Source organism: Typopeltis vanoorti, chromosome 1 (assembly GCF_054136105.1).
Source record: "Typopeltis vanoorti isolate ZY-2024b chromosome 1, IOZ_Tvanoo_1.0, whole genome shotgun sequence".
Taxonomy (NCBI): Eukaryota; Metazoa; Arthropoda; class Arachnida; order Uropygi; family Thelyphonidae; genus Typopeltis; species Typopeltis vanoorti.
This window is the reverse complement of record NC_143549.1, coordinates 20,510,641-20,526,670: the sequence shown is the minus strand read 5'-3', so window position 1 is coordinate 20,526,670 and position 16,030 is coordinate 20,510,641. Positions and strand designations below refer to the sequence as shown.

The following is a 16,030-nucleotide window of genomic DNA, read 5'->3' as shown; positions in this document are numbered from 1 at the left end:
AAAACAACGCGCTATCTCGGACTTCACTTCGATGCTGATCAAAGTTGGAATAGCCATATAAACTACTTACACAACAAACTCAGGATAATAGCAAGCAAACTATATCGATTGAAAGACATTGCTCTGACACAAACAAAAATACCAACCTATAAAGCATTTTGTGAAAACATTTTAAGATATGCAATCTGATCGTACGCATTCTGCGCAGACTACAAACTTAACAGGTTAGAGTGGTTGCAAAATAAAACGGTAAAATTCGATATTCTGGGAACAACCCAAACTTATGCGGGAAGCATGGACAAAACACAAAATATTTAAGGTGAAACAATTATGCCACTACACAGTCATGTTAAAACACTACTACAGCCCAACGTACAGAGTAACCAGAACAACATATCAGGTAACAAGACCACAGTCAACAAACTACATAACATATAAGTACAATAATCACTACTGCAAAGCCATCTGAAACTTCTACTACCCGGCATATTAAACAAACTTCCGTTCGACGACAGAAACCTAGGGACCTACAGAGAGCTGAAACAGGCGCTATATAAATATTATAGCGAGAATGAAAATTACCGTACAGAAATCCCCCCCCCCTCTCTCTCTCTCTCTCACACACACACACACACACACACACACACACACATACAAAAGCCTTTTTCTCTGTTTCCACAAGCGTTCCCCATATATTTAGATATCAATGAATAGGATATCAAATTACTAAGAAAATATTTGGGTAATAAGGAATAAGTTTGAAAAAGATTCGCGCATACCCTTTGGTATTAATAATTTGGTCTAGATACTCACTGATGAAGCCTCAATAAAGGATGAAACCGGTCTGGGTAGTGACCTCCCTACCATAATGTTATAACAGCATACATTTCCTAGGAGATGTGTTTTTACATTATGGTAAATACCAAAGAATAGTGATCAGAACTTTCCCCACCTTTGCAAAGAGTTGCCCGTGTTTGTACTACGTTCTAGGACTACTTGCATTCAGCTCGCGCTAGTATTCGCCGATACTTTTATAGTTTTTTATACTATATTTTTATACTATATTCGGCATGAAACTCTCTGATTCCAATCTTTGAGTTTCTTATTCGGTTTTAAAACAATGTGGGATCTAATATCCCCTTAATTTAATTAAAATACTATGTCTTGAATTGAATTTGTACACAGTCGTACTGCTTTGGAAATCCTTTTAATATATTTAAGCACTTAACACACACATGAAAAATTAAATGTGCTTACAACTAATATGAGATTGCTTCCCCCATCTCCAACTTATAAAATAGAAATTGTATTAATTTGATTATTTTTTTTCCATCCTATTTGTGGAGAGACATTATTATGCGATACTAAAACAGACTAAGGATAACTTGTACTCACTCGTCTTGCCATCAGGTTTCAAGCTGTCCAGCGCGTTCAAGGGATATCCTGAACATGTGATGTTACTGTACCTCCAAAATTCCTAAGATAAAAATAAATGCATAATTAGTCCGTCTTTGATTGATTGCATATTTTACACATATCTGTGAAATGTCATCGAAACTCCTTGATTATTGGGAAGTATTAAAAGGGAAATACTGAAAGGAGTCAAGAAGCAGAAAAATGCATCTCTTTGCTGTCAAATTGATATTGCTGTGAATAGAGCTCATTCACATAAACGAATGAGTGAGCCCCATTGCTTACCAAGCAGACATTCGAAGTCCATTATTTTCATCAGTAGTATGTTAATTATTAAAATTTATTATTAACTTATTACTGAAACGTAAGCCACAGACTGACCAGCCACAGTATGTCCATAAGACATTCTGCAAATATTGCTTCGCATGCGAAGCTTGAAAGAGAGTTGGTGTCTCTAATCCGAAACAGATTCACTGTTCTGTTTACCGCCACCAAATTTAGGCCTCATTAAAAACCGAATATTCATGCTACTGTTTTAAACTTCTCACAACGAAAATTTCAGTGTGTGCGGTTAAAATATTTTAGGAATTGATCTTAAACACAGTGAAACTTGTTATACAACTTAAATCTAACAAAATAATGGATGATCAATATTCAGATAGTAAAAAAGTACGCAATATGGATGTTTCTTTTCATTCTGAAAAAAATTTCAGAATGAAAAGAATTAAACCTTTTCTTTTTAAAGTCTTTTCTTAATGTAGACTAAATAGTCTCAGTAGGTTTCATAACTTATCAAAAAGACTATTTAGGAAGAGCCTTCTTGATGTGTTATGACATACCAACAAAGAATGTTTCCACATTGCCCGAAAGCTAAAAATAGGACTGAGAATCCCCTACCCTTATTCATAATAAGCATGACAAGGAAGCTTTAATGATGATCGGGTACTCGGAAACTTTTGTCTAGAATGCATTGTTGGTCTAGTGAAAGCTTCGTCAAATGTGTTGGGCTTAAAGCAACCTTTTCCCTAGCAGTACTTTGGATTCTATAATAAAATGTATTAAAATGTTCACAATATCAAGGCATTTGAAGTGGTACATGATTCCATTTCCAGATGCGAGACCACTACCCTGAGATGGCTTGAAACTTCCGTGTTTGGCCTTTAGGGAAGGACTACCGAATTAGCTCCCAAATTTAGGTGGGAGATGGATTTCATCGCCCGGTATGAGACGACCAACATCCCGCTTATTAGAAACCTCAAGTGGTTTGAACACGTTCCATGTTTGGTCTCTAGAGCAGGACTTCCAGACTAGGTAAAAATAATTAAAGAATATATATAATTGATAAAAATAGAAAAAAAAAATCCGTAGCTCACCCACGATACAAAATGTACTATAGGTTTGCAAATAACCTTTCGTGGATGGGAACAACATATAATTATAATAAAAATAAAAAAAAAACCTCACAGTAATAACGACTTGGACTGCATTTTTGACCAACATAGAACTTCACAAATAGGTTTTATTTCTCTTTCCTCCTTCCCTTGTCTATTATGTAGTATACGAGCATGTATCTGCTTGGTTCGACCGAGCGGCTAGCGTATCCGGTCTCCAACATGATGTGGATTCGAATTTCACTGGGAGCAATAATGTTTTTTTGTGAATGTCTTTAGGTAAGAAGTTAATTTCATCGCGTTGCATATGACCACCCCCTCCACCTACTAAATGTCCGGTCTCTAAGATAGGGTTTCTGGATTATGTAACCTTATCCCGTCCATGGTATTAACATTATTGTACTGTGACTAAGAGCCTTTCTTGGCTGAAATATGCAACAAAATCAATGCGAAGCCAGTGTTTTCAAAACACACTATTTTTCTGAAACTATTTTTTTATTATACTGAATTGAAATTGAAATTTGTTAAGACTGAAGAAGTGCTATGATAACATAATATCAATAATACTTGAACAAGAGAACTACTATTCGAGTGATGATATAGAGACCGATAGTTTAATGAAAAAAGACTTAGGGCCAGGGAAAGGAAATAGAAAGAACTGTACGATGTATGAAACCAAGGGGCATAGCTATAATGATTAATAGAAAAATATAAATGTAGACAATACAGGTTTTCACTACAAAATCAAATCAGTGTATTTAGTCATAATTATATTAGAAACTTAATTAAACGCAATATATAAAGTTATAGTGATTTCTTATGATATACGTTTAAAATAAAAGTCAACATTATTTAATCCCATGAGATAGACTCTCAATCTTTTCATAAAAGCATATATGGATATTCCAAATATTTATGAAAAATGTCTTTTTTCTGCCTTAGGGACTATCAGCAAGTTTTCCCCATCGTAAACCATAGTTTGCATTATACACAAAATATTTACGCTGTTGTTTTTTACATATATTACACAATTCAATTATAAAGATAAAGTTTCTGTAACTGCAAAATAATAAGAATAACAAACAGTTCACTAGTTGAATATGCAAAGAAATCAGGAATGCGTATATCTTTAATTATGCTATTTTGTATTCGTATCAAAGGAAGCAGATTGTTGAGGAATTTACTCAAAAATGGTATAACTATCATAAGAATGCTGCATTTACAAAATTTTTAACATAATATATTCTGTTAATTACGAACTTCAGCTTATTTGTTAAAAATAAGATATGGAAGTTCAATTTCAGATTGCTGTCGATACGTAGGCCCAAATACTCGATTGATTTTTTTAATTTTTTACTTTTTTTATTATTATTAAGCTACAGTTACAATTTTGGATATCGCTACATTTCATTTCATGCCATTTTATAGTTATGATGTAGCTTATCTGTTAACGTGAAGTATTAATTTTAAGACCAATATTGTTAAACCGCTTCATGAAAGATTCGATTTTCTCAATCCTCAAGGGTCGTTTCAATGTATATTAATGCAGTGTCATCAGTAAACGATGTCATTTTGACAAAACGTTTGTACTCACACAGATCATTTATATATATATTAGAAACAGGATAGATCTTTGCACCGAATCTTGTGGAACTCTGTATTTTATTAGTTTTGTTGCTTTATATGAGTCAATTATTAATTTTAAACAATGAAGGAAAGCCATTATTCTGTTGCGAATCACAATTTCGTTGAAACTCACTTGCCATTAGAATTGTTACAGATTGAACACATATTCATCAGGTTAATGAAGCATCATTTCATGAATTAGGTCAACATGAAGAATGCTGACCTAAATATAGGTTAGCATTCCCCAAATCTAACCAAACTGCGATCTCCGCCTAGCGAAGCTCCTCTCGAATCTAAACTAATTTCCAAAGTTAGAACTATGCAATCAAAGTGGATAGCATCAAGCGATGCCATCAACATTATCAGCATCAAGCAGATGCTGGTAATATTTTCCAATTAAAACCTTTAGTGCAAGAACGGGAGCCTCCGTAGCTCACTCGGTACGGTCGGAAAGGTCTTTCGACTAAAGGTGAGTTAGCAGGTCTCATAAGGAGACAGAGGGTTTTTCACCCGGAAACTCTGGTTTTTCGTTCCTCAGAACAGGCAAACCGGCCCTGCGAACACACACGCACTACAGACATAGGACACTCCTGGAATAAGGATTGACTGACCGTGGGATTTTCGCTTTCGAATGCCTGCACGGTGTGGGTCTACGCCTGAGCGTAAATCAGGATCAGGAGTGCGAGAACACCGTTCCAGTACCAAATCTCATCCACCGATATTCGTCCACCTTTTCAAGAGCTTAAGATTGCATCGCGACAGACGCTATTAACCACGATGTATCCATAAGACATTCTGCAACTGTTGCTTCTCACATGAAGCTTGAAAGAGAGTGGTATTTCTAGTTCTTTAAGCTGTAGTGAATTGCCCGCCTTATACTAGAAAATTTTCCAAAACACCGAATTCAATTCAACACTGAATCCTTGTACGCATATTGCTCAATGTTAAACTGAAATGTCAAACAGAACTTACCAAGTTCTATTTGCTGTTTTGAAAATGTTAGAGCTTATTCCTCCCTCAACCTTGGGTTAACTAAACAAGTTGAAAAAGGAATAAGCGAGCGGTATCTTTTTGATTAAGTTTGCTCTCTCTCTCTCTCTCTCTCTCTCTCTCTCTCTCACCACACACACACACACACACACACACACACACACACACACACACACACACACACACACACACACACACACACACACACACACACACACACACACACACAATGTTCTATTAGATTAAAGATAAAATAAATCAAAGTAAGAAACATAAATTCCCAAATGGGGTAGAAATCGACGGTGTGTCATTATAAATCTAACCATAATCTGATACGCTTTTTTTTTTTTAAACGCCAAAAGTTATTTACTTCTGACTTTCTTTCCCTCCCATCTCCCCCCGCCACCCATTTAATGTGCTGATTTGATTGCAAATGTATACTTTCCTTCCAGATGATCTTCTTACCAAAATGCAAACGTCATCTTTCGCGTAGAAGAATTAAGACGAGGCGTAAATTAGCTCTCGGGTATCTCATTACTTTCGATTTCTGTGAATCCGAGAAGGCGTGGTCTGCAAAACACGCGATGTCTACCGACCCACAGACCTGTCCATAATGGAGCGCTAATATAGGTCAGCATTCCCCAAAAGTCGGCTAATGGGATTTTTTGATGTTTTACCAGCTGTTAGCAGGCTAAAACAAATGAAAATCACGATCATGACCGCCGCGATGGTCTCTATAGGAAAACAGTAAGAGTTTCAAAGAGTCGTTTTTTTCGTTCTGTTTCTACTGTTCTTGCATTTTAGCGAGCTGATATGTTCAAAGTGTGCTTGTTTTTTCCCCTTCCTCTCTTTTTTTGATATCAGTCTTAGCCTTGTTACTTCTTTTCTACTGTTTTGGTGGTCCAGCATTATGATTTCTTGCTGCTGAGACATGGTAAAAAGACTATTTACATTAATTTATCATTTTGGAGGATCGATAAAATTTTTGTTGTTGAGTATTTTCTCAGTACAGTTGTGCTGCTGGCTATATTTAATAATTTGGCAACTTCGTAAAAATCCTGGTGCTGCGACGTAGTAGCGTGAAATTTTCATTTTCCCCCCACCTTTTAAAGATGAAAATGTCCTCTTTTAACTGAGGTTTGCTACATCCTCAGTCGTGTTGTCTTGAAACGTGCCGTGTAATAATGATAAAATTTTTGATGTGATTGTCTTTTGGCACGATATGGTTGCCTCATCAGATCATTGTTAATTTAGAGTCCTCGAGAGGGCGCAACTTGCGCTTCCTGAAAGAAAATTATCTCAATAAACGAAGAAATAATGTGGCGATTGTACTCGGGTGTAGTGTTTTTTTTCTAAATGCGTTTGTAGTAAATATAATTGCTCTACCTAAGAGATCGGGAGCTTGGACACATTGGACACACACACACACACACACACACACACACACACACACACACACACACACACACACACACACACACACACACACACACACACACACACTTGTGCACGTTTTGTCTGTTGATCTACAGGAAATGCTAACTAACTGACTCAGATAAATATAGTCCTCCACTATTTCAATAGAATTATCTGCTAGTTTATTTCGATTTGATCTGAATTTTCCATCATCAGTTTGGTTTTAATAATATCAATCTTTAAACGTTTTTTCCTGCTTTCTCTGTCATGCCCATTTAGCATTTCTAATCTTTATTTTTTGCAAAAAGAACAATGTCATCAGCAAAACGTAAGTGACTGAGATTTTTTCCGTTGATGCTAATTCCATAGTTTTCTCATGAGACGTTCTTGAAGACTTCTACTGTAGCAAGAAAAAAAAATAATCGTAAAGGCTGACTCTCCCAATACCAAATTCCATTCCCTGATGTTCTAGCTTTGTACTGGCTGTTGAGTTTTGATATACAGTTTTAATAATCCAATATATTTGTTGGGGTGGCTTGTTGTTTTAAGATGTTTATTATTTCTGAATAATATAGAAAATCAAAGGCTTTTTCAAAATGCAAACATTACATATACAGGAAGATTATATTTAATTACTTTTTTCTATTACTTGGTTAATACTGTGGACATGATTTATTGTAGTGAATCTTTCTCTGCACCCTGCTTGTTCATATGGCTGTACCTCATCCAAAAGCTTGTGATCCATCATACAATGGATATAAACCCTTTGTACAGTTGTAATAGCAAACTGATTGTCCTATAGTTCATGATGCAATCTCTACTGCCCTTTTTATGTAATAAGATGATCAAGGATTTATGCTACTCCTGGAATTTTTTCTGTAGTTAAAACATTATTAACATATGAAAGTGTGAACTTCCTGATTTTGTCTTCTGCTAATATACCACCTTCTCCAGGACTCCTATTATTCCTTGCATTTTAGGGAGTTGGTATGCTCAAAGTGTGCTTCTTTCCCCTCCTCTCCTTTTTGACATCAGTCTTAGATTAATTAGTTCTTTCTCGGCAATCCTTATCCGCCCAGCTAAATAGTGAACGCATGCGACGTAGTTAATTTCCATCATTGTGAGGAAGCTTCTTGGTGATTGATTAGAACGTAACTAAATCTAACTAACTTCCCAAAGCAAAGTTGAACACACAGCTCTTCGTCGCTACTATAAAGTATGCATGGCGCCTTCAGCTCGGTCTCACTTTAACCCAAAACTCCCACTCCTAAATATTAACATATATTCAATGTGACATTATACAATTCTTACAGGGATTTCAATTTATAATTATGGAATGAAATATAAACATTGCACAAGAAATGATTTATAAACGAGAACTTGAGTTGACAATTTTGTCAGTTAATATAAATAGTGACGCGCTTCAGAAACCTCTCAAATTACTTAAGTGAATTCGTATAGACTAGTCTTAAAATGCTATATGGGTGAAAACATAAAAATTTCGTTATGCACATAAAAACACTTGGTACAACCTTTGCATAAGGACCATAGCGTCCATGACCACATACACTGTGATCTCAGACACTATTTCTTCTTGAAAGATGATGAAAAAAATCAGACGGCCTTGATTGTTTCATTAATTTTCGACGCTAGTGAAAACTAAGAGACAATATGAAATACTAGAGTCGTCCAGTTAAACTAATATTACTAATATTACGAACTGTAGTTTTAGGAAATGTCTTAATTGTTTAAAGAGGAAATTAATTTTTACATTAGGGGCACATCACAGTTCATGTTAAATCAGAAAAGCGATTTTTAATGTGATGTTTCGTTATCATGTGAACGCTTTGTGCTAACTTATATAATCAACGTCATGAAGTCAGTGGGTGTCGACGATGCTATTTGGTTGAAAGGATCTCGGTTCAAATGCGTTAAGACGCAAAGATGTTTTATAAGAGCTTTTCGAAAAGTCGATCTCATACGGAGATGAAAATGTTTTCTCTTTCTCTCTCTCTCTCTCTTTCGAAAACTCACTTTTTCACGCTCATGCAAAATAGGCAAATTTGCGAGAAGAACACAAGCAATTAAATATACTACACTTGCTTCATTGGCTTAGTTGCTTCAGCCGTAATTACAAATAATAACCAGTTGAGTGCCTTTTCAAACTGGCTTGTCTATTTTGTAAGAGGAAAGATCTTCTTAGTCCAAACAATTCAGTTTCATTCAAAAAAAAAATTCCAATGTCTGTGAGCGGATTCGAGACTAGGTCAGTTTTTACCACATGGAATACGACGTGAGGGAGTAAGGAATAAGAAACGTAAGTAGCAGAACACTGCAAGCACCATGTTGAGGGGAAGTGCTTCATAAGTGCCCTCTGTAGTGCCGTTGGAAGAACTATGTTTGTGTGGAAAGGCCGAGATGTGAATTGGAAAAAAAAAAAGCCAAGATGTGAATCTGGCAAAAAAATTCACCTGATATGAAACATGTGAATTTTTTTTTTTTCATTTGGAAAGTCCTTCAGTTGAAATGTCGTTTGTATCCTAGATGGAATTTTTTGGCAATAATTTAAGCTCTCACTCTCACTCTCACTCTTTCCTTCTTAAAACTGCATTTAGTTCTCTGCTTTAATATAGGCACATAAGCTGACATACTTAGAAAATTGAAGACCAAAACTTAAACTTACATGAAATACATTTATTACTTGCAAAATTTCCGCCTAAGCACATGGGCATTCTCAGGACAATAACAAAAATGGAACACAAAACAAAATGACAATAAAATAATTAATTGCTAAAGATCCCCTGCTCCCCTGCTTCTGTCGTGAAGAATATAAATCTTACATCCAGTCTGGCCTAACAGAACATGCCATCTCGAATTTTAGAAGAAAAGTAACTTTTAGATAAAAGCAGATTCATTATAGAGCGGTTAATATAAGGAGAGGTGTGAGGCCTTTCTACACCGACCGAACTTAAATAAATCTGATGGCCTTCTGTTATCCCCTTTATGGGAAATATTATTATATAATTTTTATGCAAATTCCTGATTACTATATTATTGTAATTTTTTAAAATAATTGGAAACTTGCTTACGATCCTGCTGATACTGTAATGGCGCTTTTAAAATTGATTCTTTTATTGTAATTTTATTTTGTGTTCCATTGTCGTTATGGTACTAAAGATGCCTAATACTTAGGCAGAAAGTTTACAGATCTTTAAATGTACTTCAGGTAAGTTTTTTTTTTTTTTCACGTATTACTTCGTTAGTTTAAATTTCTGTCTTTAATTTTCAAAATATGTCAACTTACGTACTATATTGAAGCAGAGAATAAACATAGTTCATTTTAAGCTGTTCTTGCCTGCAGCAGGAAGATGGTCTGGGGTGTAATTTTACATCAGCTGTAAGTTTCCGTCTTTAATTTTCAAAGTTTAGTACACTAAAGCAAAGATTAGCATTTCATAACCCTTAATCTACTCACTGTAACTCACTGCAAACCTTCTGTGAGCTGGAAGATCATGAAAAACATATGCAATTGATAGACATTATAAACTCATCTCAAATCTTTGACAGAATCCAAAACAACAGCAGCAGCTTTTACTTACCATTGCGCTTATTTCAAACATTTCTCTGAAGATTTTGTTCCTACCAAGTTTGCATGCAAGTGTTAAAGGGGTGAGGCCATGGCTGTTCAGAATACCATCTTTTGCTGGCTTTTTCGGATGCCGCAAAGCGTAACCATACATAGCCTAATCAATAAAAATATACATTGTTTTAAATTATTATTTTTTGTCATGAAAATGCAACATATCTTTGCGAATGTCTATGAGTATTTAAATAGCCAATTTATGTAGCAAATGTCTATAAGGATGATTAAAATAATAAACGAAATAACTTCTCTAAAATAAACCTATTCGTTTTAAAAGAGATGCTGTCGTTCGTCTGTACTGTCTATGCTGTGTATCTGTGTACTAGTTGAAGTGACAAGACGGAAATCTAATTCTTGAGGCAGAAGTAATTTCCAATAAAATGTTAATCACTTTTGAATTACCAACTTTTACGAAGATCAATGTTGGAAATCTTGACGCACTAAAAAAAAAAAAGTGACCAACCTCTGCACTATGAGTTTAAAAATGTTTTGATCTGTACTAAATGGCATTACAAATGCAACGGACAGAAGGGAAGAACGTTTTTTTTTTAGCCATATCATCGACAGGAAGAAGAGATGGAGACTTGTATCTCCACTACGTTTCAGAAACAAAGTACACGAGTAAGCAAAGGAAATATTCTTCTTCTTCTTCTTCATCAGGCACTTGTCTTTACAAATGCAGACTTCGGTGTTAAGTATAATGGCTCGTCTCAACGCAATAGGTAGATCTGGCAAGGAATCAGAAGAGATACGATGGATTGTTAGGAAGCAAATTTACAGAAATTAAAATAACCTGCACCACACAGGCGAAAAAGAAGCAACAAAAACCAAAAGGTAATAAATTCGTGTGTTCATGAATAAATTCGTAGTTCTTGAACATAAAGATATTTTACATGTTGTACACTTATTTTGGAATCTCTGTTATAAGAATCAATATAAGGATTATGAGGATCAATAAAATATTTGACGATCAGAACTTGACAATTTCAAAATAATATCAAGGACATTGAATTTTTGAAATAAATAATTTCAAAATAATATTAAGAGATAGTTTCAACGAAAAATCTCAAACATGTAAACTGAACGCTTTTTAGAAATGCTCCGAGAAGGATTCTCTCGTATAATCTAGAAGCGTATCAGGGATGAGAGATGTTCGCGTCAAAGTTAACACATCCAATTATATTATTGTAGATATGAATTAAATCTGTGAAGGGATCTTACTCAAAAATTTACATCCGAAATGAAACAAGCCAATTTAGTTAACTAAATTGACTTTATTCCAAAATCCAAATGAAGAAAGTCTATATAACTAAATTGGCGTTGTTCATTGAATAAGACTTCTTCCCAGATTGAATTTAATTCTAAACAACAAGGGAGATAGACTTGTAAACTTTCAGAAGGACACCTTCCATTTTGATACGCTACTAGGAATGAACCAGTTGTCCTATAGATCTCTCATTCTTCTCCAAGCATTTCTGTAACGTTCAGGCTATACGTTTAAGATATGACTGTCTCACGACAGTTTTATCAAGGGCAGTGAAGTAACTTAATCTAGGCTGATAAAGTTACTTTAGTCTTGTTCCAGAGGCGAAGTCGGTTCCCAAAATATTAAAAATTGTATGGTAAAAGTTACAGACCATGTGTTTCGCATTTTACCTGTTGGAAGTTTTTTATATTTTTGTAATTTAAATAATTTTTCTAAATAATTTTTTCTAAATAATTCTATAAATAATTTTTCTAAATATTTATTGTTATCAGCTGCTCCTACTTATCAGCTAAGATATGCCTTATGATAAAGAGCCAAGAGGCTTTTTTTTTTTTTTCTGGCGGTATCCAGCTTTAAAATAATGAGGCACTTATTATCCCCTTAACTTAATACCCTTATGACGTTACCTTCTAGATCAGTGGTTTTCCAAAGTATGGTACGCTTACTCCAAGAGGTACTAGAAGGACCATTCGGAGGTATTTGGCACTTTTTTAAATTGATCACCTTTTCCCCTTTTATCGACTTATTGTCGCAGATAAGTGCAGGTTTATTCTATAAATAATTTTTCTAAATAATAATTTTTATAATTTTTAATAAAAATTCTAAAGGAAATTTTAACGAAAATGTCTGCTGGCATATCAGTCCATACATGCCGTTAGTGCTTCGTCTGATTAACGGCACAGTGCGTTCAAACTGTGTATTTTGACTTGCTGTATTAAAAGTTAAATTCGAATGCAGCCAGTCCTCGACTTAAGATGTATGTGACTTACGACTGTTAGTACGTAAGCCGGCCACTCCATTAATACCTTCCCCGACTGTCATTTCACTTCTGAAACCCTGGGACCAGGATGTTATTGTTACCTTCAAGGCATATTATTTAAAAAATAGTTTTTTTCTCAGGATGTTGCCGCTATTGAGGGTGAGAAAACCCTCAGACTTTTCGAAAGCATATAATGTCTTGCATTGCACAAAAAATGTAGTGCAGTATGCATTGAGTGAGACGACAGCAGAGGGTATAATGATGTTTTGATGGAGCTGCTGTAAATATATTTTCATACATCTACAGGATTCTACAAAACCTCAAAAGATTCGGGACAAGTGTTGCTAGCTGACTATTCGACTGGACGTTGACAATGAAGATGCAGAGCAGTTGGTGGACGCTGTGGAAGAAGAGTTTGCAAATGAAGACTTTAAAGAGTTGGAAGCACAGATAATTACAGAATAAGAATTGAGAGAAAAAAAGAACACCAAAGAGAAGCCGATTTCCAGTCTAGGCCTTCCACAAGTTATGCATATGGCGAACCATCACCTTTACAGTTCCTGAATTTGAAGAATTTGTTGTTGATGATGCTGCCTCCTCTAATGAACTATTCAATTAACAAAGCAGAAACTTTGAAGAATTACTCTTGTTCAATAATATATGTCCAGCTGATTATTTTCCTGGTACCTGCAAAGAAGAACTGTACAAAACTCTACACGTGTAGAGTTTTGTACAGTTCTAATAAATACAATTCTAATAAGTACAGTTCTAATAAATACAACACAGTATTGTGTATTTATTACACTACAATACTGTGTTGCAGTAATTTTATGCTATAATTTGTATATTTTTATTTCTCTATAAACAAAGAGTAAAATGAGTTGAAATGTAACAAAAATGACCCTACATATTTGAGCATTGACACATGTTAACTCTTAGCATATCTTTATGGTTCAAATAGTGATTTCCGACTTACGGTACTTTGGACTCAAGAGGATCGTCGGAATGGAACTCTTTCGTATGTCGAATCACGGGGTCGAAACTCACCGCTATGTTTCATTCGTCTTATTAAACTTTTGCTCTATTACTGATCATTTAAATTTCATAATTTTTGTTTCTACTAAAATATTTATTATATATTTGCATTATAATTAAATACGTATTTAATTATTTAAAATATTTCACGTGTTTACCATTTATTATAATACAAATGTATAAAAATGGCAAACATTTATATATGCATTGCTTTGCTTCAGAGGGAGGACCGCTGGTGTTACCGAACGTTTAAAAAGGAGTATGCGGGTACTGAAACCTTGGAAACACTGTTCTAGATATAGCAATAATAAAATGGTCCAATTGTCACTGTGTTGGATATAGCACCACACCACACCACACTTGGCAATCTCGTCGTAACTTTTTGCTTATTATATATTTGCATTATAATTAAATACGTATTTAATCATTTAAAATATTTCACGTGTTTACCATTTATTATTATCCTTGGGAAACACTGTTCTAGATATAGCAATAAAATGGTCCAATTGTCACTGTGTTGGATATAGCACCACACCACACTTGGAAATCTCGTCGTAACTTTTTGCTATTGATATATCTAGAGGATAGAGCCGTAATTGCTCATCTACAGGTTAAAACAAAATTTTCATACTTGAGAAGACTGGAAGCACATGGTTTGTATCAACTTCTCTCTCTCTCATGTTTTTAATACTTTTTCAAATAATGGAGTCGCCCTTTGGAACTGGACTTAAGGACAATCTTGTATGTGTATAAACATAAAACTCCTTCTAAAGGTCTCTTAAAGTGAAACGTTCGTCTCTACTTACCAGCTCGTCCCTTACCACCACCATATGTAGAATCATGTTGCCAAAGGTATCCTGTGAGTTTGGATCGGCCCCATTCTTTAAAAGTAGATTGTATGACGTCTCATCTCCGCAGCAAGCAGCCCAGGCAAGAGGATACTCTCCCATGTAGCACAAGCCTGTAAAAGATCGAAAATATTTTCAGTTTTATTAGTGCTATCGCTACATGCTATAAGTAGTATAGTTCGCATATACTTTCGTAACGGTTTATTCGTTTCTGAAGCAACCCCATCGACAATTACGCCTTTCTGATATGATACATGCCATATAGCTATGGATAATGATAATTTCATATTAATGTGAGCAAATTGCTAACAGAAGTTATTATTTCTATTGAATATTATGTTTCTACGATTGCTCTCATAGCTTTCAGGAATAACTTTTCCAATTAAACGGAATAAATATATGCACAACAATATATCGCTTCGTAGAGCCTTTCCGCAAAATTAGCAGCATACATGATTTTACGAGTAGGCGCATACTTGCACGTCTCCCTTATGGACAGAGGAAAGTTGCATTAATTACAAAAATTACTTCTGAGATTATCATAAAAATCTCTCCAAATCTTCGAACAACGTGACTTGTAACATGGATACATAAACCGAGTCACATCACAGATGAAGTATCGTTCATACTGTTAAGCTCGAGCTGTGGAAGAACTTGGGTAGCGCCAAGAGGCTTATCCTTTCAAAAGAATGTGTGTGTGTGTGTGTGTGTGTGTGTGTGTGTGTGTGTGTGTGTGTGTGTGTGTGTGTGTGTGTGTGTGTGTGTGTGTGTGTGTGTGTCACAACAGCAGTATTTCAGTTTGAAATTTTATACAGTTACCGATCATAATATTCCTAGAAATATATGTGTAAGTTATTGCTTAAATCAGAACCTGAGAATATACGGAAATACGAGTTGATACATTTTTAATGTTTGCTGAAGTTCGGAACTCTCCAAGTTATCGATTTTTTAAGGGAATAATAATCAGAAAAATAAATACTCTCGCTCTCAAAGAAAAATTAACAATTTTTCATTTTAATAAATAGACACACATTTCATCATTTTATTGTACATAATAAAACCAAATAAAGCCAAGAAGGGTGTGAGGGCTAGATTTTTCTCTCAGAGGGTGGGGCGTGATGAAATGGATTGCCGTTTGATGTGAGTGCAAGCTGTGTGAACGAATTCAAGAATAAGTATGAATAAGTCGCAAGTCGCTGGTGTATGTAGTATGTGGTCTCCCTCGATGAATCTGTGCCTCTCTGGAGGTCTCTCTTAATAATAATAATAAACATGATCGCGAAGCTGCTGATCCAGATTTGTAATTTCGTTAGTTGAGAGGTTAGTTTCTGCAAAACGGATCAATTCCATTGTTTCAAAAATTCAAAAAAAAAGAAGCTAATTCCTTTTATTACCCTATAAGAAGTAGTTGAAGCTGTTTTA

The 16,030-nt window shown here is 35.0% G+C and overlaps 1 protein-coding gene across 1 annotated transcript in view; it reads right to left on the bottom strand.

Annotated features, from left to right (window-relative positions):
- Positions 1 to 16,030, bottom strand: part of LOC150109821 (uncharacterized) — a 185,953-nt gene that overhangs the window by 47,574 nt on the left and 122,349 nt on the right. The window contains exons 5-7 of the mRNA XM_090414049.1: positions 14,567 to 14,721; positions 10,436 to 10,579; positions 1,396 to 1,477 (exon numbers count right to left, since the gene is read on the bottom strand). Of these exons, the coding sequence (XP_090270175.1) occupies positions 1,396 to 1,477; positions 10,436 to 10,579; positions 14,567 to 14,721 (381 nt within the window). The remainder of the gene's footprint in view (positions 1 to 1,395; positions 1,478 to 10,435; positions 10,580 to 14,566; positions 14,722 to 16,030) is intronic.